At 42.7% G+C, this 21,930-nt stretch overlaps 1 protein-coding gene across 1 annotated transcript; it reads right to left on the reverse strand.

Annotated features, from left to right (window-relative positions):
• Positions 1-4,291: 4,291 nt before the first annotated feature.
• KRT19 (keratin 19) lies at positions 4,292-8,547 on the reverse strand. The gene is made up of 6 exons (XM_012548299.1): positions 8,030-8,547; positions 6,665-6,747; positions 6,275-6,431; positions 5,636-5,797; positions 5,377-5,502; positions 4,292-4,694 (listed from the first exon to the last, which is right to left on the reverse strand). Exons 1-6 carry the CDS (start codon positions 8,450-8,452, stop codon positions 4,437-4,439), a joined length of 1,209 nt encoding a protein of 402 aa, XP_012403753.1. The 5' UTR covers positions 8,453-8,547; the 3' UTR covers positions 4,292-4,436.
• Positions 8,548-21,930: the final 13,383 nt, after the last annotated feature.

A 21,930-nucleotide genomic window follows, 5' to 3' on the forward strand; every position in this document is an offset into this window, starting at 1 on the left:
GCATCTTTAGTATGCGGTTGCTGCCTCTGGGCCTCCTATTTCTGTCACCAGTTATCTTTAAAAGCTGATTCAGTTACTAGAGATTGGAGGCAATTCAGTGGGTAAATCTGAGCCCACTGCTCCCTCCCCCACACACAAAAGGCCATTTTTCTGCAGCCCTAGAGCCCCAAACCACACCTCTGGAGTCACATACCAGGAGGTGACAGGTAGATGAGGGGAGAGTTTCTGCAGTGTCGTGGGCTAGAGTCATTTTTTCCAGAGAAAGGGGACTGACCCTTCAAAACCTAGCAGATGCAACCTAAAAGATGGAGTCTTGCCTGGCTCAAGACCTAAGGAAGGAGCATGGAGGTTTTCTGAGAATTTATCTTGGAAGAAGGGAGGGGGAATTGAAAGGGACTCTGATGTCACAGTAGATAGAATACCATAACTAAAGTCAAGAAGATTCATCTTCCTGAGTTCAAACCCAGCCTCTGACTCTAATTGTGTCATCCTGGGCAAGTCACTTCACCCTGTGTGCCTCAGTTTCCTCATCTGTAAAATGAGCTGAAGAAGAAAATAGCAAATCACTTAAGAATCTTTGCCAAGAAAACACCACATGGAGTCATAAAGAGTAGTACACAACTGAACAACAATAATTTCTAGATCTTAAATAAGTTCTTTGATTGCTTGATTGGTTGGTGGGCTGGTAGTTTTCTATATAGCACCAGCAGAAAAGTAGAAGCTCCCTCAGTCCCTCTCCTTCCTTTCTCCTGGCTCCTCATTGTCCTCTCCAGGCCAAAGAGGCAGAGCTTCGTGCTTAGCCTGCACCTTGCAAACAGAGGAAATGTCTTCTTTTATTCACCCCAATTGGCACTGTTACTTGGCAACTTGGTTATACACCTTGGGCGCAGAATCCTCCACCAATAGGGACACTTGATACCAGGAAGCTTGTGTTCTTATATTCCTCAGCTGGCGGTAGACCCAGACATCAGCCCAGGGGCCTGGGAGGGGTTGGGTTATGGCCCTTCAGTCCTTAGGAGAGCAGCTGGGTCCTACCAGGGTTCTGCACTGAGAGACTGACTGGGAGCCTGGGGCGGGAGGGGGTGTTCAAAGGGAAGATCTTTTCTCACTCCAATCTGGCATTATGGAACACTTGACACCTGTGTTAGATCCTCTGGTGCAATTGGCCAGACATTGATACAGGAAGCTTTGTCTCCATAATCTCAATAGGCTGAACCTCAGACATCAGCTCTCTAGGGGCCTGGGAGGGCTTGGTAGCCTCATGTCCTTGGAAGCAGCTGGGTCACCGGCTCTGCAAATGAGACAGCACTGGGAGCCAAAGGGCGAGGGTGGTTAGAACGGAAGAGATCACTTTAATTCTTCCATTAATTCTAGAAGATCCACTTTCACTGCTGAATTCTGCTGTGCATGGCACTCCCTCCAAAGTTCACATGGGTTTCCCAAAATTTCCAAACTGAACCTCAACTCTTAACTGGGGCAAGCCTCTTTATGTCCTGGCAACCTGGCTTGGCACTTCACAACAGCACAGACCTCAAAGGTCCAGGGGACGCACTTTAAGTTGTCTTTTCAAAGTCCCTCCTAAACTGCCAGTAATTTGACCCATGGCAATTTCCTCAATTTCATCTGGCATAATTCTAGCTTCACCTAGAGTACAAGCTGCTTAATTCTAGTCAACTGGCTGTTGACCATAAAACTCTCAAGGTCCCTAGTCCCAAGCTACTATTCCTTAATCTCCTCTCATAACGTATCTTCTGACCTAATTTCTAAATCTCCTAATCTTGTACTAACAGTGCTAAATTTAGTCACTCTTCCAAAACTTCTCCTATCCCCAGATACTATATGCTTTATGATCCTCTCATAATCTTTTATCCATATTTAACATAGATCCTCTAAAAGATTTGTGCTAATAATGTTTCCGCTTGATTGACATTATATGCTTCTAGAGAAGACCACTTGTTTGGCTCCTTTGAATCCTGTTTGGACAAGTCCGTCTTCAAAGGTTTGTGCTATGATGTCTTGTCTGATCTCTCTGTCTTCTCATCTCTCTCTCTACTCTCGAACCATCTCTTGTTCTGATTTCCTAATTTCTTCTCTCTTTCTTTACATCTCACGTCTTCAATTCAGGTTTCTCTCTGTTCTTGTCTTCTTTCTCTCTCTCTCTTTTTTCTCTCTCTCTTTCTCTCTCTCTCTCTCTCTCCCTCCTTCCATTCGTTCCTCCCCCTTCCCTTCCTCTCCTTCTTTCTCTCTCCCTCCCTCTCTCCCCTTTTCTCTTTCTCTCTCCTCTTCTCCCTCTTTCTCTCTCTTCCCATCCCTTCCTCCCTCCCTCCCTTCTTCTCCCTCCCTGCCTATCTGTGTGTGTGTCTCTCTCTTAATCCCTCCCTCCTTCTCTTTCCCTCTCTTTGTCCCTCCCTTCCTCCCTCTTTTTCTCCTTCCCTCCCCTCTCTCTCTCTGCCTCTGTCTCTTTCTGTCTCTCTGTCTCTCTCTTTCTCTCTGTTTCTCTATGTCTCTCTGTCTCCCTCTCCCTTCCTCTCTTTCCCTTTCTTTCTCTCTCTCCTCCTCTCCCTCTTCCTCTTTTCATCCCTTCCTCCCTCCCTCCCTTCCTCTCCCTCCCTTCCTCTGTCTTTGTGTGTGTGTCTCTCTCTCTCTTAATCCCTCCCTCCCTTTCCTTCCCTCCCTTTGTCCATCCTTTCCTCCCTCTTTTTCTCTTTCCCTCCCCTCTCTGTCTCTCTCTCTCTCTCTCTCTCACACACACACACACACACACACACACACATACACACACACACATCCATGCACATAGCTCCCAGAATAATCTCCCTAAAGCAAGGGTCAGACCATGTCATTCTCTTGGTCAAGAAATTTCAATGGCTCCCTATTGACTCACAGATAACACAAAATCATCAATCCAGCATTTAAAATCATTCACAATCTGGTTCCAGCCTGCCCTTGCTAGATTTACCCAGCATTGTTCCTTTTTGTACACTAACCTTCCTGAGGAACTGGACAAACTCATTCACTGAACTCAACATTCCACTCCCTCTCTCCTATCTAAGCAGGTGGCTTTGTACCTGGTGACCCTCCCTCTCTTAGATACACTCCTTCTACCTTTCCAGCTGTTAAAAACCCCTTAGGCTCTATTGAGTAGATTTCTCCAAGAAGTTTTTCCTCATTGCCCTACATATTACTCAACCCCTCTTCAAATTATCTTATATTTACTTCTTCATTTACATATTACATATCCCATAGCTAATAGTCCCCATTGAATACTTAGGGTCAGAAAGCTGTGAAGTTATTTTTTTTTTATTTTTGTTACCTCAGCCTATAAAAGACAATAGTGTAATGTATAAGTGGATCTACTTTGGAGTTTTAAGTTCAGATCCAGACTTTGGCATAGGTGGATGGGCACATAATTTAATCTCTACCCTCTCCCCAATGCCTGAGGGAGCTTTCTTAGGCTAAATTATGAGCAAATTTCCAACTTGCACCAGTAAAGGGAGTTTCCATATTGGGAGCCCTTCACACTGAGGAAATCACAGGTCTGACAAAATAAATCCCCAGCAACAATTAACATGTTTTGCACTTGATGCTTATTTAATTGAATTGCATTTGTCAGACTTTGCAAATTATCTTTCTGGAATATTAAAAAATAAAAGGAGGAAAAGATCAAGATGAACAATGTGGGGTAGTGAGCAGGAGGAACAGAATCAGGGCACTGACCCCAAGATATAAACACCCAATCAATTCCAATATGCTATAGAAAATGTTCTGGGGGCAGATGAATGGCACAGGAGATAGAACACTGGCCCTGAAGTCAGAAAGACCTGAATTCAAATCTGATCTCAGACACTTAACACTTACTAGCTGTTTTGGACCCTGAACAAGTCACTTAACCCCAGTGTCTCCCCCCCCCAAAAAAAAATCAGGTAGCAAACATTGTGGAGCCTCCCATATGGAAGGGGACAAGCAATATGTCCAAAGAACTCCTTTCTTGTGCCTGGTTCAGCACACAGAAATGGAAATATCTTAATAGAATTCACTTCTAAACTCAGGAAATATGAATACTCCTAAACGTAAGGAGGTAGAAAAGAAATGAAGGAAAAGAGAGACAGCAAAAAGGAGAGAAGAAAAGAGAAATAAGAAGAGAAAGTGGGGGAAAAGGAGAGAAAAGACTGGACAGAGGGGAAAAGAGAAGGGAGGAAGAAAGAGAAAGAGAAGAAAAAATGGAAATTTTAAAGGAGATACAATGGGAGTTAAGACTATGCCCACCCCAAAGAAACTAAACCAAACATCATTTCCTTGAAATCAGAAGTTTTATTAGGGGGTAGATGGGAATACAGCCAGAGTGTGCTACCCTCTCCCACTCAGACATCCTCACTTGGCTGTTTCCTCAGCAGGGCCCTGTACCCAGGACTCTCCATGCAGGACCCTCCTCTGATTCAGACAGATTTTTGGGATATGCACACACTGGTGTCTTGGCTATCGTGGCCTTCAAGCAGGCTACGGTAGGTAGCAATCTCCCGCTCCAGCCTAGTCTTGATATCCATGAGGAGCAGGTATTCCTGGTTCTGGCGCTCTGTGTCTGCTCGGATGTCACTCAGCTGAGCCTCAATGTTGCTGATGTAGACCTGTATCTGTGACAGCTGAGCGCCATAACGGGCCTCTGTTTCCGCCAGTGTGCCTTCAAGGGCCGCTTTCTAAAAAGAGAAAAGCAGAGAAGAAAAATTGAAAAGTCAAGCCCAATCAGGAAAACACTGTACACAGCAACAGCAAGATTATGCACAGAGTTGGTTCTTCTCAGTAGTTCAGTGATCCAAGGCAATCCCAATAAACCTTGGAGGGAAAAAGCCATTTGCATTCAAAGAGAGAACTATGGAGACTGAATATAAATCAACACATGCTATATTTGGGGTTTTTGTTCTTTTTCTTTTGTTTTTTTTTTTTCTCTCTCTCATGGTTTTTCCCTTTTGTTTTGATTTTTCTTTCCCAATTTGATCCATAAGGAAATAGATCAAAAAGAAAGAAAGAAAGAAAGAAAGAAAGAAAGAAAGAAAGAAAGAAAGAAAGAAAGAAAAGAACATACACATATAACCAAAAAAAATTGTTTTTACATATAGGCAGAGAAAGAATAAAAAAGAAAAGAAAAGTTGAAAAGGGATTGGTGGAAAGTTTTGGCTAATTGTGCCAACTCCAATACAAAAAGTGGACAATGGAGACATGGACACAGCCTGGATACCCAGGATTACTGTTTTAGAACAAATGATGGACAGAACAGTTTAGAGAGTCCAGTCCTGCCTCGGGCTTAGGTATCACTAGAAATCGTCCCTTCCAGAAATAAGGGCTGTGGGTGGATTGCCCAGGAGCTAAGGCTGTACATACCATACTGAGCTGAGACTGCAGCTCAATTTCTAGCCCCTGCAGGGTCCGCCGGAGGTCAGTGACTTCAGTCTTGCTGGTCTGGAGCTGTTCTGAATGGACCGCTACTTCTCTATTCAGCTCTTCTGTCTGAAATGATGAAAACCAGGAAATGAGTTTTTTAGGGAAGACTTTCAGGGGAATAAATAGCCCAGATTTTAATGCTGCCAAAACTAGAATTCTCCCACACAGCACTGCTCTTTCACCAAAAATTCTTCTTTACCTTCGTGGTGAACCAAGCCTCTGCATCATTCCTGTTCTTCTCAACCATGGCTTCATACTGGCTTCTCATGTCATTCAGGATCTTGGCCAAGTCAATGCCTGGTGCAGAGTCCACCTCCACGCTCACCTGGCCGCCTATCTGGCCACTCAGAGCACTCATTTCCTGAAAAGACACACAAGGAACTACACTTAGCTGGCTGGACTAGGGCCAGGGGAGGGAAGGACTGGGAGGGTGGGGATTGGGGCTTCCCTAAGTTCACTCTACCTAACTCCTAAGTGATAAAACTACATTTAAATTCAGTCTGCTATTTTCAAATTAAAAACTTTTCTCTCACTATACCATATAATTGGTGTTTCAGGGTAAATTTAATCTAGATTCTAGCCTTAGTGTCAATATGTCCTTCCTGAATGGACACATTAATTGCCATCCATAGAGCTCTACCTCTTTCCTTGATGGTACTCAGGGTTGTTCAAGGAGTGTAATCATACTAGGGGAAAAGGCTTTGAAAAGTCGAGGGCTTTTAAAATATATGCTGAGACATGTCATCAACCCTTGAGGTGGGAGGCTAGGTACCCAAGATGCCAAGAAAGCTCAGTGGATGGGGCAGAGGGAGAGGTATTCAGGAGAGACCCAGATTACCTCTTCATGGTTCTTCTTGAGATAGGCCAGTTCCTCCTTCAGGCCTTCAATCTGCATCTCTAGGTCAGTTCTAGCCAGGGTCAGCTCATCAAGCACCTTGCGCAGGCCATTGATGTCAGCCTCCACACTGAGACGCAGAGCCTGCTCTGTCTCAAACCTTACAAAGGAAAAGGTAAAATAATCAGGATGAGAAAGAGAGAGAGCATTTATCTCTGCTTCCAAGAAGTGATATCACCCAGTTTGTCAGGGTTCTCCCTGCTTTCATAGGGTTCAAGAATCTTGGGAGATAATCTTGCAAGAATAAGGGAGATAGAACTCTCCCCCCATACCCTGCTCCCTTGGAAATTCTGTGGCTCCTCGTACCCACCCCTGAGCAGCCGAGGCACTCACTTGGTTCGGAAGTCATCCGCAGCCAGTCGGGCATTGTCAATTTGCAGAACAATCTTGGAGTTGTCAATAGTGGCGCCAAGAATCTGAAAGACAGAATATAGTTACAGACTGAACCTTCAATCACTGGCTAGGCCATTTAAGAAGAGCAAACAGAAATCACTCTAACCACTCCCAGATAGGCTCACCTATAAAATGACGGGGTTAAACTAGATCAGAGGTTTTTAACGTGAGAACTATTAATTTTATATACATATAAATATATGTATATACATAACACAAAATCAACACAAATTGTTTTGTTTATATATATATGTATTTATATATTTGCATTTATATCAACTATATTTCCATATATTTGAATCCTTATCTTAAATGCTTATAAGAGATAGTCTCTCTTAGAAACTGAAGAGCTGGTCTTGTAGTTAGAAAGATGGGTTCAACTGCCATTTCCATTGCATATTAACTGTGTGACCCTTAGTGCCTCTCGGTGGCACCAGACAGCTTTCTAAATATCAGAGTAGTTACCAATCTAAATTTTCACAATGAGAATAATCTATGTCAATAAAATTATGGGTCTGGTCCCAAAGAGTGTTCTTTAAACCATTCACTTTGATATAGGTAGACAGTAAACTCCAGGAAGGACAGCTAGTCCAAATTTTTTATGCCCTAGGGCTTAGTACTTCACATAGAAGATACAAAAAGATTTTACTTTTTTACTTTTTGCTTTTAATTTTTTACTGTTTGTTCTTGACTGTTCTCAGCAGCTGACCTGAGACCTCCCTCGATCAGCTTTCCAGAACAAATAATTTCGTCTCTTAATCTATAAAATGAGGAAAACTTGTCTTTTTTTCCCCTTACAACTGTTGTGCTTTAAACAAACAAACCAAAAAAAAAGGCATAGAATTGTACTAATGGTGAGAGATTTCCCCTCTGCCAGCACTTATACAGCAGTACGGGATCTGCAGTTTAAAGTTGTGGCACCTGGATGGGATTCTCCCAGGGTCACCCAGACAGTGTGGGGCAGAAGCCAGGCTGGCATCCAGTCATTCCTGGCTCTCCATCCCACACTATTCCATTTGCACAGCACAAATGCTTAATAAATGCTGCCTGCCTTGAGCCTCTGAGGCTCCTTTCTGCTTCATTCCCCTTCTGCTTCCCCTCCCTCTCTCGAGCGGCTCCTGGGGCCGGAGGCAGGGTACCTGGGTGTGGCTAACCACTGCTCCTTCTGCCGGTTCCCCAGAGACCACGCCTTCCTCCCCGGCTAGCCCCGGGCCAGCCGCGGCAGGTGCAGTCGCTCCAGGAGCGAGCGGTCCCCGGCCTCAGGGCCCTGAGCAGAGGACCTAGTCCCCCCACTATCTCCCTTACCTTATCGCGGAGGTCCTCGATAGTCTTCATGTAGGCGCTGTAGTCCCGGGCGGGTCCGGGGCCCTGCTTCTGGTACCAGTCCCGGATCTTCACCTCCAGGTCGCAGTTGGCTTCCTCCAAGGCACGCACCTTGTCCAAGTAGGAGGCCAGGCGGTCGTTGAGGTTCTGCATGGTGATCTTCTCGTTGCCGGCCAGGAGTCCGTCGGTTCCCCCATAGCCCAAGCTGAAGCTGCTGCCACTGCCCCCATAGCTCCCACTCACGCCCGAGGAGACAAAGCGGGACACGGACACGCCCAGGCCCCCGGAGCCTCCGTGGATGCTGGGTGCCCGGAACGTGGTCCCGCTTCCAAAGCGCGCAGAGTTGTTGCTCCCCAGCCCCATGGTGGAGGTGGAGGAGGACTGGCGGTAGCTGTAGGAAGTCATGGCGATGGCCTGGAAAGCTGGAGGCTCGGACCCTGGAGGACAGCTGAGTGCTCGGAAGTTAGAGCAGAAAGTACAGAAGACCTCACCTGCCCCTTTTTATGGCTGAGCACAGTGGGTGGTGTCAGAGGCGATATCTGAGCCCTGAGGAATTTCCTGGCTGCGGAGTGTAAACATGCCCTTTCCCTATTGGTCAGTCCTAGGTCCAGACACACCCAGAACAACCCCTCCATTCCCCCCACACACACTCCCATCTGCCCTCCACCCCCATCTCAGATCCCCCATATCCAGATCCTCCTCCTTCCCTACCCCCAGCCACGAAAGGTACAATGGAAAGGGGCGGGGGAGGGGGAAGGTGGGAGAGAGAACCACACGGCTCCTGCTATTCTCTGGAGACAAAGGGGCCCCACCTTATTCCAATGCCAATCTCATTAGGGACTGTTCTGGGCCCTGCACCTGGAGCCAGCTTCAGGAGGGTGCTGGGCTCTTCACTGGGCAACCTTTACCCACGCGTTTTATGCAATTGGGAACCCTTTTTCCCAGTCTCTCCAGACCACAGGATCCTCCTCTTTAAATAACACTAACACCCGACTCCTCTCCCCAAAGCTCTCATGGCCCCGACTCAGTCCTTCCAGCCCTACAAATCTCCCTCCTATTCCTGCTGGTACTTAGACTGAAAGTAGTGGTGGGGGATATTAACCAGAAGGGTGGTGGGAGAACAGGCTCATAAGGTCACAGATTTAGAGGCAGAAGGAACTTTAAAAGTCTTGTCGTACATCCTTTCTTTTTTACAGATGATGAATCGGAGGTCCACAGAGATAGTGATAGATACCAGGATTTGACACAAACACCCCATCCTTGGATTTTAAAGCCATTGCTCTTTCCATGAATGTGTGACATTCCCCATCCCTTCAGGAGTCCCACTGTCACCCGAATTCCAATTTAGGACTAGATTGCGGACAATACTTTACTCCCTCCCCAACAAGCAAATTCTGCTGGCCCTGCCCCTACATTCACCCCTATCCCTGAGAATATGGTAAACTAAACAGTTTCCCTACCCAGGAACACCTTATTCCACTCTCCATAAGAACCACTCCCCCTCCCCCAGCCAATTCCCAGTTCTTTTAAATCAGAGAAAGACTTCCTTGTAAGAACCCAGAAAGTGGTCTTTCAGGCAAAAGAGAGTGAAGGGAACAGGGGGCAGAAATGGGGCAGAGGTCTAAGGGGTCCAGGCAAATCTGTAAAGCTAGGGGATGCTGGGCGAGGGTCACTGGCTCTTTCACAAAGACTAATGCTGCCTGAACCCTTCTGGCACCATGTTTGCGTCACTCCTTCCCTTATCTCTTCCTGGGCCAACCCCCTAGAGATTTGCTGGTCAGATAGTTGCCATAGCCACCTTTTCAGGGCCTGGTGGGGAATCAGAACAGTCCCTTTTTCCTGAAAAAGCTGAAGCCAAGAACCCTTGGAATGAGAAAAAAAAAAAGATCATTTCCACTGTTTTCCTGGACCCCACCTCCATCTCCACTTAAAACTAGTTCCTAAATTCCAGTCTTTAAACCTTCTCTTAGTCCTGGAACTTCAAGAGAGAATTCCCTCATAGGAACTGCAGGAAGCAATCTCCCCAACTGCCTGAAAAAGATCCTGTATGCTGCAGTTCCTTCAGGGAGAATTCTAGGGGGGAATCAAGAGGTGGATATCAAGCTAGATTAACTGGGCCTTCCCCTAACATACTGGGTGATTGTGGACCTACTCCCTAATTTCTCTAGGACATCTGGCAAATCAAAAGAACAACACTTTGCCCAAGTCCTTCTGGAAGTTCAATAGAGAAGCCTTGATTCCTTCCCATCAAGGATTCAAGGATACCTAGCTTGCTACTCCACCTAGGGCAGAGTTCTAATTTTTAGAACTACTTCAGAAGTTCAAAGTCTCCAGGAAAGAGAAGCCTGTGATTGAAGATATTGTTCCCTGGTAGAGAGAGGCACTCAATGAAAAGATCATAGTCCTTGCAGGGAATGAAATGGAGTGAAAGAACTGAAGGCTAAGTTTGGAAGGGAGAATTTAGGGATCATCCAATTCCTAAGAGTGTGCATAACTGGTTAGTGGCAGAAATCTGACTCCTGAGATAAAGAAAGAAATATTGAGAAAGGACTTGGAAAAGGTTTCTATGTTTGAAAAGAAGTCAGTCAATCAAGAAGCATTTATCAACCACCTACTATATGCCAGACACTGTGCTAAGCATTGAGGAACACAAAGAAAGGTAAAACAGTCCTTGCTCTGAAGGAATTAGGTGGAAGGAAAGAGAATATATAAACACAATAGGGACAAGATAAATTGGACATACTTTCCAGAAGGGCAGCTAGGTTGCAGAATAGATAGAACATGGTTCTGGAGTCAAGAGGACCTGAATTCAAATTCTCCTCAGACACTTACTCAGACACTGGGCAAATCATTTAACCCCAAATACCTTAAAAGGAAAAGAAAAGAAATATTTGACAGAGAGAAGGCATGAGAATTAATGGGAAGCCATGAAAGGTTTTTTGTACAAAGTGAGATTTTTAGCTGGGATTTGAAGAAGCCAGGAGGCAGAGATGAGTAAGAAGAACATTCCAAGAGTGGGGGGTGCTTAGAAAAACCGCCCAGAGTAAGGAGATGGAGCGTCATGTTTATGGAATGGCCAAGAATTTGGGGGTCATTAGGTCAAAGGAGATATAAGATTTAAGAAATCTTCCTCAAAGAGTATGAGGAATGAAAAATGTAAGAAGACTGGAAATGGGGGATGGGAGGGAGGCTATGAAAGACTTTGAAAGCCCACCAGAGGATTTTGTAATTGATCCTGGAGATGATAGGTAGAGACTGGAATTTATCAAGAGAGATGATATGAGAAGATCTGTATTTTAGGAAAATCACTTTAGCCGCTAAAGGGAGAATGGTCTAGAGAAGAAAGAGAGTTGTGCAAGTCATCCAATTGATAGGCTATTGCAGTAATTCAGATGTGAGATAGTGAGGGCCTACACCAGAGTAGTGTATAACATGTCAGGAAAGATGAAGGTTTTTAGGAGAGATATTACAAAGGTGAAATTGCCGAAAAATGGACTTAGAGTGGGGTGCCAAAGGATTAGCTATTGAGAAAGGAATTTAGGGTTGGGAAGGAGGGAAGGCTTAAGAGTGAGGGAGGTCCTCTCTCATCCTTAAAGAAAAGAAGTCACTCATAGTTTAAAGGATGGGGACATAAAATCTGGAGGGGATAGTCATGGAAGGTAGGTCCTAGTCCCTAAGGTGGAGGGAAATAGAATTGGTGGGAGAGAAGGACTTCTGGGTATTAAAAAGTCACTTGTCTTTATCCTTGAGAATTAATAATAGTAGCAATAATTTGATAAGTCATCAAGGGTGTCACCATCTTTCCAAGTTCTTGTCCTTGATTCCCCAGACTTCCTCACCTACTTACTAACAAATCTTCAATCCTATTTTCAAAGCATCTGATCCCTCCCTCCACTCACATAGCCATGCATTCATGTGTGAGCACGGCACACACACATACCCTTTTGTGTATATTTGTATCTCCTGTGCTTAGCATTACAGTTGGCACTTGTTTTGGGGTTAGTAATTCAGTTATATCCCACCCTTCATGACCTTATTTAGGCTCATGAAGTGGAAAAGTGGTTTGCCATTTCTTTTCCAATTTATTTTACAGATGAGGAAACTGAGGCAAATAGGGTGTAGTGATTTGCACAGGGTCATACAGCTAGTGTTCGAAGCCATGTTTGAATTCAGATCTTCCTGATTAAGACCCAACACTCTATTCACTGCACTATCTAGCTGCCCTTGGCACAGAGCTTGTGCTTAATAAATGCTTTTTCTTCTATTCATTCATTCCCTATACTCACGTCCCTATGCTTCTGTTCTCTATGGAAGTCTCCGTCACCACAGCAGTGTTTGTTCAGGTTTTAGAGCACCAGACACTCATAGGACAACATACAGAATGTTAGAATGTCCAGGGGCTTCGGGCCTTTGCTGTGTTCCTTTCTCTCCCCTTCTCTTCCCTTCAAAGAGTGATGGAGAAGGCTACAGGGCAGGTTATAGCCCTCTATTGTCTTGAAGTCCCTCAGTCCCCTTCCTGTCCCCGTCCTGTCCTGCTACACGTTGTGTGCTGTGGGTGGGGCTGCCCTCACTCCACCTTCCAAGCAGATCAGTGTCATTTCCAATAAAAAGACACAATTGACTCTGGAGAAGAGGAGCTGGCGATGTAGGGGAAGGCTCCCACTGTCCTTTTACAGCCTCCAGGGAGGAAAAACCAGCCTAACTAGAAGCTGGAGCCAAAATCGTTGGGGGTGGGGGGCGGGGAGGAGAGAAGCACTGAGAGGGAAGAAGATGGTCTGGGAGGAAGGAGCTCAGCTGCTGCTCTGGGCCAGTGCTGGGAGAGGGTGTGGCTCACACCAGCCTCTCAGCCAGACGCCACATTCTCTAGCTGGACTAGGCAGGGACTGGAGCAAGCCCTTTGGCTATAGATTCAGTGACTTCAGAGCTTAACCCTCTCTCTAAGCTTCCCTAAACTGTGTGTGCGTGGCTAGAGTCACTCAGAGCTCTCTTCCTATTCTATGGGAAGAAGAAAGGAGGCAAGCACAGAGTCAGGATGAAAAAGGGAAATCTAGGAATGATCAGACAGAGCATGTCTCTCTGCAAAAGTCTCTGCCCCAAGTCACCACGAGTCTGCCAATAAGCATTTAAATTAAGCATATGAATTAAGGATGTGAAAAAAAAAACAAAAAACAAAAAACCTGGTCCCTTGTCCTAAAGAATCTCATGCATTCTAATGTAGGGATTCTTTTAAAAAAAATTTATTAAAGCTTTTTATTTTTCAAAATATATCGTGGACAATTCTTCAATATTAGCCCTTGCAAAACCTTGTGTTTCAATTTCCCCCACACCCCTATGCCCTTCCTTAGATGGCAAGTAGACCAATATATGTTAAACATGGTAGAAATATATGTTAAATCCAATATACGCATACAGATTTATACAATTATTGTGCTGCACAAGAAAAATCAAATCCAACCAGTAAAAGAGAGAGAGAGAGAAAGAGAGAGAGAGAGAGAGAGAGAGAAAGAGAGAGAGAGAGAGAGAAGCAAAATAAAATGCAAGCAAACTACAACAAAAAGAGTGAAAATACTATGTTAAGATCCACACTCGGTCCCCACAGTCCTCTCTCTGGGTGTAGATGGCTCTCTTCATCACTCAACAATTGGAATTGGTTTGAATCATCTCATTGTTGAAGAGACCCATGTCCATCAGAATTGATCATCACATAATCTTGTTGTTGAAGTGTATAATGAATTCCTGGTTCTGCTCATTTCACTCAGCATCAGTTCATGTAAGTCTTTCCAAGCTTCTCTGTATTCATCCTGTTGGTCATTTCTTACCGAACAATAATATTCCATAACATTCATATACCACAATTTACCCAACCATTCTCCAATTGATGGCATCCATTCAGTTTCCAGTTTCTTGCCACTACAAAGAGGGATGCCACAAACATTTCTGCACATGTGGGTCCCTTTCCCTCCTTTAAGATCTCTTTGGGATACAAGCCCAATAGAAACACTGGTAGATTAAAGGGTATGCACAATTTGGTAACTTTTTGAGCATATTTCCAAATTGCTCTCCAGAATGGTTGGATCTGTTCACAATTCCACCAACAATGTATCAGTGTCCCAGTTTTCCCACATCCCCTGCAACATTCGCCATTATCTTTTCCTGTCATCTTAGCCAATCTGAGAGGTGTGTAGTGGTATCTCAAAGTTGTCTTAATTTTGTAATAAAGAGATACTCAACCTGGAATCCTCATACCCCTAAAGGAGCCTTAAATAGATTTCTAAACCTCGGAGAGTTTGAATGATTTCTTTATTCAAATTAACCTGTAAGTAAAATCAAGCATTCCTTTCAAATATTTAAAAACATCATTCTGAGAAGGGATCTATATGTTTCACCAGACTGATGAAGGAGCTATAACATACAGAAAAGGCTAAGAACCTTATTCTAATGAAATGCCTATTCCTTTGGAAGTCCTCTCCCCCAAGCTCCCAAATCTCTTGGATTTGGTTGGCAAATCCATGGGACACATGGGGCTGGCTATACCTTGCAGAGTAAGGTGAACTAAGGCAAGGCATTAGATCACCAGCATGACAGTCAAGAAGATTTAAGTTTAATTTCTTCTTTAGATAACTTATTCTCTGTGTTAAAGTGTTTTTGCCTTTTTTTTTTAATCCCGAGCACAAAGTAATAAATGACAAAAAAAAACCTAATTCCTAGAATTCCTACCCTAATTGCTAGAATCCTCAAGAAGTTATCAAATTTACCATCTCCCAGTGATGTTCCTTTTCCTTCTTCATTTCCAGAGTCAGTATGTTATTTTAATATTCATTTATTAAGTACCTATTATGTTTCTATGCACTATGCTAGATGCTAGGTAAACAAAAATGAGAGTTTCTGTCTTCAAGAAGTTTATAATCTAATGGGGGGATACAAGACTCAAAAGAAGGGGGAGAGGTAGATAGGATGAAAAAGTACCAAAGAGTGAAGTAGGGTAGAGAGCAAAGTCCTGGCTGGCCTGGAAACCCTCTTTAAATGGAGATTCCGGGAGGAGCTCTCCACTTCTACCTTTCAATTAGAGGGAGTACCCCAGGGGCAGAGATACTGATAAGATGTGAGTTCTAGGACTGAAGTGCTCTAGTGAATCAAGTAGGCTATTACCTCCTACCTCAGGGCCTGTTTATCACTGTGACTGCCTTTAAGGCCTACCTATCCTCTTCTCCAGTATGTTTCTAGTCTTGAAGTTAGACTGCTGATCCCAAATCCTAATGTTGTTTCCTGGACACATGTATGCATAAAAATATTAAATAATATCTATGTAGCTCTTTAAAATTTGCAAGGCTTGGCTCTTATCATTTATTAGGCTTCAATTACCAAATTCTGTAAGAACATAAATTAGCTCCCTTTGACAGCTACCTGGGAAGGAAAGTGCCCCAATTCTATCTATCTTCCCTGACAGCATTCTTGGCATCTTCATCAGCTGGAAAGGGCCCAAGATTCTCTTCCATAATGCCTCCTGGCAGCCCCTGGAGAAACCTGGCATCTAACCCCAGCATGATTAAGTTAAAATACTAATTAAAGAGAGATGACAGAGGATGTCTTTTAAAAGTGGGCTACCAGGAGCTGGCACTGGGTACCAGAAAACATTCTCTTCTCTCTTCTAGAGAATTCCTAGTCCAAATATCATGGTACCTACTACTGGTCTAAACCAGAATCCTTGGCCTAAAGAAGGAACTTGAGCTATTGTTCTTTGCCCAAGAAGACAGAGCTTGAAATATCCTTAGGAGGAGGGGAGGAAGAGGAAGAGAAACAGTGCCAGCCCAGCTTTGGCATGACTGTCAAACTCTACCCAAAACCTGTAAGATAAATATTAGCATGCTTCCTCTCTAGAGTGGGAAGAATAAGACGTCCCTCCAACACACTCCCCAGTGATTCAGTGTTAACCTGTGGCAAGATCCCATTAGTTCTCAGGGGCACCTCATTTCCATTCTGACCAAGATCTATCCGGAAGCTAATCTATCCATCACTGCCCCATTTCTGTGCCAGGCTCAGAGTCCAGAGGCAAAAGGCCACCCCCAAGCCTGTGTGGTCTAGAAGAAATGAGAGAAGGGATAGAATGCAGGAGCTCCCCTCCCATCTCCTGGCCTTGCCCAACCTAAAGACTAGCCTACGTTACAGCTATAATCCCCTTCACTAGGGTTGGAAGTGAGTCTGGAAAACAGAAAAATCCACAGATAGCAGTCAGTCTAAATGCCCCAGAGACTACGTGACATCCAACCAGCCAGGACCAGATGGTCTGATAACACTGGGAAACTAAACAAAAAACATTCCTAAACAATGAAGCAGCAAAAGTGAAAGAAGAAAGGTAGGAAGGAAGAGAAGGGAAAGAGGGAGCAGGGAAAGAAATGAGAGAAAGAGAGAGAGAGAGAGAGAGAGAGAGAGAGAGAGAGAGAGAGAGAGAGAAAGGAAGGAAGGAAAGAAAGAAAGAAAGAAAGAAAGAAAGAAAGAAAGAAAGAAAGAAAGAAAGAAAGAAAGAAAGAAAGGAAGGAAGGAAAGGAAAGAAAGAAAGAAAGAAAGAAAGAAAGAAAGAAAGAAAGAAAGAAAGAAAGAAAGAAAGAAAGAAAGAAAGAAAAGAGGGAGGGAAGAAGGAGGGAGGGAGGGAAGGAAGGGAGACAGAAAAGAAGGAAGTAAAAAGAAGAAAGAGAAAGGAAGAAAGAAAGGGAAGAATGGAGGAAGGAAGAAACAAAGGAAGAAAGAGAAGAATGAAGGAAGGAACAGAGAAAGGAAGGAAGGAAAGAAGAAAAGAAGGAAGGAAAGAAAGAAAAGAAAGCCCATTGCTGTAGTTCTTTAACCACTTTCTGGCCTCAGGGAAATATGGAAGTCTTATATGGGAGACATGAGATCATGAATCTAGAATTTGAGGGATTATTAGATAGAATTCAACCATCTTGTTTTATAAATGAGGACACTGAGACGCTGAGAGGTTAAATAATTTGCCCAAAGTCAAACCAGATAGTAATTATCAGAAGTGGGATTTAAACACAGGACTTTATGGAGCAAGGAAGTTTACATTAAACGAATGATAGAACTTAGATAGGGGTAGCTAAGTGGCACAGCAGATACAGCATGGAATCAGGAAGACCCGAGCTGAAATCCAGATCTTATTAGCTTTGTGTCCCTGTGCAAGTCATTTAATCCTCTTTACCTCAGCTATAAAATGAACTGGAGAAGAAAAGAGCAAATCACTCCAATATCTCTGCCAAGAAAACCCCAAATGGGGTCATAAAGAATAAAACACAACAAAAATGGCTGAACAGCAACAGACATTAGAAAAGGATTTAGGATTAAGAAAAGGAAAGAAAATTTTTGTAGACAAAAGAAAATACGTAAGGAGATTGGTATTCACATAGTGGGCTTAGCAAGAGCTAGAGGACTCATGTAGGCTAGTAGTGGGACATGAAGCTGGAAAGAATTTGTAGGTCTCAAATCCCAGGTTAAGTGTTTTGAATACTGTCTGCTGGCTCAGAAAATTGACTGATAATTGGCTTGGTGAACAGAGTGCTAGAAACCAGAGAAACTTGAGTTCAGGGTCCTCCCTCAGATACTTATTAACTATATCACACTAAGCAAATAATACAACAGCTCTCTGATTCACTTTCCTTATTGTAAAAGGAGGTTAACAGCGCCCAACACAAAGTTATAGTGAAGATCAAATGAGATAATATTTGTAAAAGGCTACCAAAATCACTACACAAATGCTAGTTATTATTATTGTTATTATTATTATTATTATTATTTTGGCTTGGGATTGGGAAATGTGGAGTAAGGTGTCTAAAGTAATATGTGTCTGGAACAATCTGCAGGGCTGACCAAAAACTCCAAGCTCCACCTCTCCAGTTTTGGCAGAGCCTTTCTTACCAGAATCCTTCTTCTCACCCCCTCCAGCCACCACTTCTGTTTTGTGTCTTAAATCACTTCTCCAATACCATGGCAGGAATTGCTGTTGGGGTTTCCAGTTCTACTTCTACAATCCATCCTTCCCTTGCTGCTGGCTGAGCCTCCCTAACACACAGCTCTGATCCCAGTGCTGGCTAATCAAGAAACCTTCAATAATTCTCAATGTTGCCTGCTGAATAAAGATGTCACTCATCAACTGGCATTCAGCACCTGCCAGGTTCTGCCCAGTTTCAGTTTATACTAATCCCCTTTAAATGTCGCATGCTGCAGCCAACTAGAACAATTCACCATTCCCCAAAACATGAATCACATTTTCCTGTTCCTGTGTATTTGCCTGTATTACCCATCCATTCTCCCTAGAATGACAGACATCTTTTATCTGATAAAATCTAACCAATAAAAAACATTTTTATTAATTGTTATTAATTGAGATTTTTCCTACTCAAAAGCCATCTCTTCCACAGGGTGATTCCCTGATCACCTCCAGCCAGGTACCATCCATCCTCCATTACATGTTTATGCCAAGAAAGAAGAAAGGAAACAAACATTAATTAAGTGCCTACTATGTGCCAGGCACTACGTTAACCATTTTCCAAATATCTCATTTGATCTTCACAACAACCCCAAGAGATGGGTGCTATTGTGATTCCCATTTTGTTGTTGAAGAAATTGAAGCAGACAAAAGTGTAAGTAATTTGCTCAGTCACCCAACTAGTGTCTGAGATAAAATTTTATTCAGATTTTCCTGATTCCAGATCTATTCATATGGTACTTTGTTTATTTGTCATAAGCCATTGAAATAGATTGAATGCCTGGCCTAGAGTCAAATTCAATCTCAGACACTTAGTAGTTGTGTGACTCTGGGCAAGTCGCATAACCCTGTTTGCCTCAGTTTTCTCATCTGTAAAAACAACAAATCATTCAACTATCTTTGCCCAGAAAACTCCAAAATGAATCATAAAGAATAAAATATAACTGAAAAAAGGACTCAACAATTTGTGAAGGTGCTAGTTGGGTATGTTACTGTGAAAATTCCTTTCATGTGGGAGTTGGATTAGATCATGGAATCATAGATTTAGAGCTAGAAAAGACTTTAGAGGCCATCTAGTATAGACTTACTACACAGATAAAGAACTATTACCTAGAAAGCTTAAATAATTTATCCATAGCTATTAAATGTCTGAAATGAGATTCAAATCTGAGTCTTCTCAATTCAAGTCCACTACTGCATCCTCTAGATAATGTTGCCAAGCAAGGTGATTACTGAAGTCCTTTCCAGCTCCCAGATTCTGTGCGTATGTGATTCATCTCTTTATGTCTGGACATCCACAGCTGGATGGTACAGAGAATAGAAAGACCTGAATTTGAATGCTGCCTCAGATATTTATTAGTTGGATGACCTGAGCAAGTCATTTATACTTCTCTATGTCTCAGTTTCACCATCTATAAGATGAAGATAATAATATCTTTCTCATAGGTTGTAAGGTTCAAATAAGCTAACATATACAAAGTACTTTGCTTTAAATTGCTATATATTATTATTATCTATTAACCCCTCATTCATAAAAAGCACACCTTCCTTACTTTCATCCATTGAAATCTTTCTCTTCCATTAAGATCTTAGTTCAGGTGCCTCCTCCTCCACAAAGCCTTCCTTCTCCACACAAATTTCTAGGTGGAACAATAGACAGAATGCCCAGCCTGAAGGCAGGAAGACTTAAGTTCGAATTCAATTTTAGATGCATTATTATAAGACATATAGTCCTTAGCAATCTGCTTCAGTTTCCACATCTATAAAATCAGGATAATAATAGTATCTATCTCCCAGAATTATTATGAGTATCCAAACCCAAAGACCCCAGTTTTTGGGATAAGAATGCATTATTTGACAAAAATTGCTGGGAAAATTGGAAATTAGTATGGCAGAAACTAGGCATTGACCCACATTGAACACCGTACACCAAGATAAGGTCAAAATGGGTCATGATCTAGGCATAAAGAATGAGATTATAAATAAATTGGAAGAGCATAGGATAGTTTACCTCTCAGACCTGTGGAAGAGGAAGGAATTTATGACCAAAGAAGAACTAGAGATCACTATTGACTACAAAATAGAAAATTTTGATTATATCAAATTGAAAAGTTTTTGTACAAACAAAACTAATGCAGGAAAGATTAGAAGGGAAACAATAAACTGGGAAAACATTTTTACAGTCAAAGATTCTGATAAAGGTCTCATTTCCAAAATATATAGAGAATTGACTCTAATTTATAAGAAATCAAGCCATTCTCCAATTGATGGTCAAATGGTTAAAGGATATGAACAGACAATTTTGAGATGATGAAATTGAAACTCCTTACCACTCATATGAAAGAGTGTTCCAAATCACTATTGATCAGAGAAATGCAAATTAAGACAACTCTGAGATACCACTACACACCTGTCAGATTGGCTAGAATGACAGGGAAAGATAACGCAGAATGTTGGAGGGGATGTGGGAAAACAGGGACACTGATACATTGTTGGTGGAATTGTGAACACATCCAGCCATTCTGGAGAGCAATTTGGAACTATGCTCAAAAAGTTATCAAACTGTGCATACCCTTTGATCCAGCAGTGTTACTACTGGGCTTATACCCCAAAGAAATACTAAAGAAGGGAAAGGGACATGTATATGCCAAAATGTTTGTGGCAGCCCTGTTTGTAGTGGCTAGAAGCTGGAAAATGAATGGATGCCCATCAATTGGAGAATGGTTGGGTAAATTGTGGTATATGAATGTTATGGAATATTATTGTTCTGTAAGAAATGACCAGCAGGATGAATACAGAGAGGATTGGCGAGACTTACATGAACTGATGCTTAGTGAAATGAGCAGAACCAGGAGATCATTATATACCTCAACAATGATACTGCATGAGGATGTATTCTGATGAAAGTGGATTCCTTCGACAAAGAGAAGATCTAGCTCAGTTTCAATTGATCAAGGATGGACAGAAGCAGCTACACCCAAAGAAAGAACATGTATGTTGGAAATGAATGTAAACTGCTTACGTTTTTGTTCTTCTTCCCAGGTTGTTTATACCTTCTAAATCCAATTCTCCCTGAGCAACAAGAGAACTGTTCAGGTCTGCACACATATATTGTATCTAAGATCTACTGTAACCTATTTAACATGTATAGGACTGCTTGCCATCTGGGGGAGGGGGTGGAGGGAGGGAGGGGAAAAATCGGAACAGAAGTGAGTGCAAGGGATAATGTTGTAAAAAATTATCCTGGCGTGGGTTCTGTCAATAAAAAGTTATTTAAAAAAATTATCATGAGTATCTTATTTGTAAAGTGCTTAGCACAGTGTCACAAAGATAGTAGGTGCTTAATAAATGTTTGCTTCTTTTCCATCCTTCTAGCTGGTAAGTAAGGTCTTCCATATTCAGCATTTATCACATTCATTTTGTATCCTGCTTATTTGTGCACATATCTGTAGAGACCCTAGATAGTCACAGCATCTAATAGGGTTTCAACGACTATACCATGACTTGACCCTTAAAAGCACCAGGTTGCTAATTAATCACTGGCAGCCAGGAGCTACCTCATACTGCGTCCTAGTTAAGTCAGGTGATAATCCAGATAAGGGACCTTATAAATATGAGCTCTCAATTCCTGAGTTTTTCTGTTCCATCACCCCAACCACCAATAGCAGCAACAACTAGCTACAACCTCCTTAAGAGAATGTCTCCTATAATAAAACTTCTTTTCATTACTTGAGGCTAATCAGTCTCTGTATTTGTTCTCAAGATCCATCAAAATAATTTCAAAACAATATCATATTCCCTTCTTAGCCATCAAAAGCAGGAGTTTTGTATGTTTGGAGGAGGAGAAGGCAGGCAAGGAGGTGTCCAATATTCCTGCTCTCAGTGGCTCCAAAACAGTAACTTGCAA

The sequence above is a fragment of the Sarcophilus harrisii genome, chromosome 4 (genome assembly GCF_902635505.1).
Source record: "Sarcophilus harrisii chromosome 4, mSarHar1.11, whole genome shotgun sequence".
NCBI lineage: Eukaryota > Metazoa > Chordata > Mammalia > Dasyuromorphia > Dasyuridae > Sarcophilus > Sarcophilus harrisii.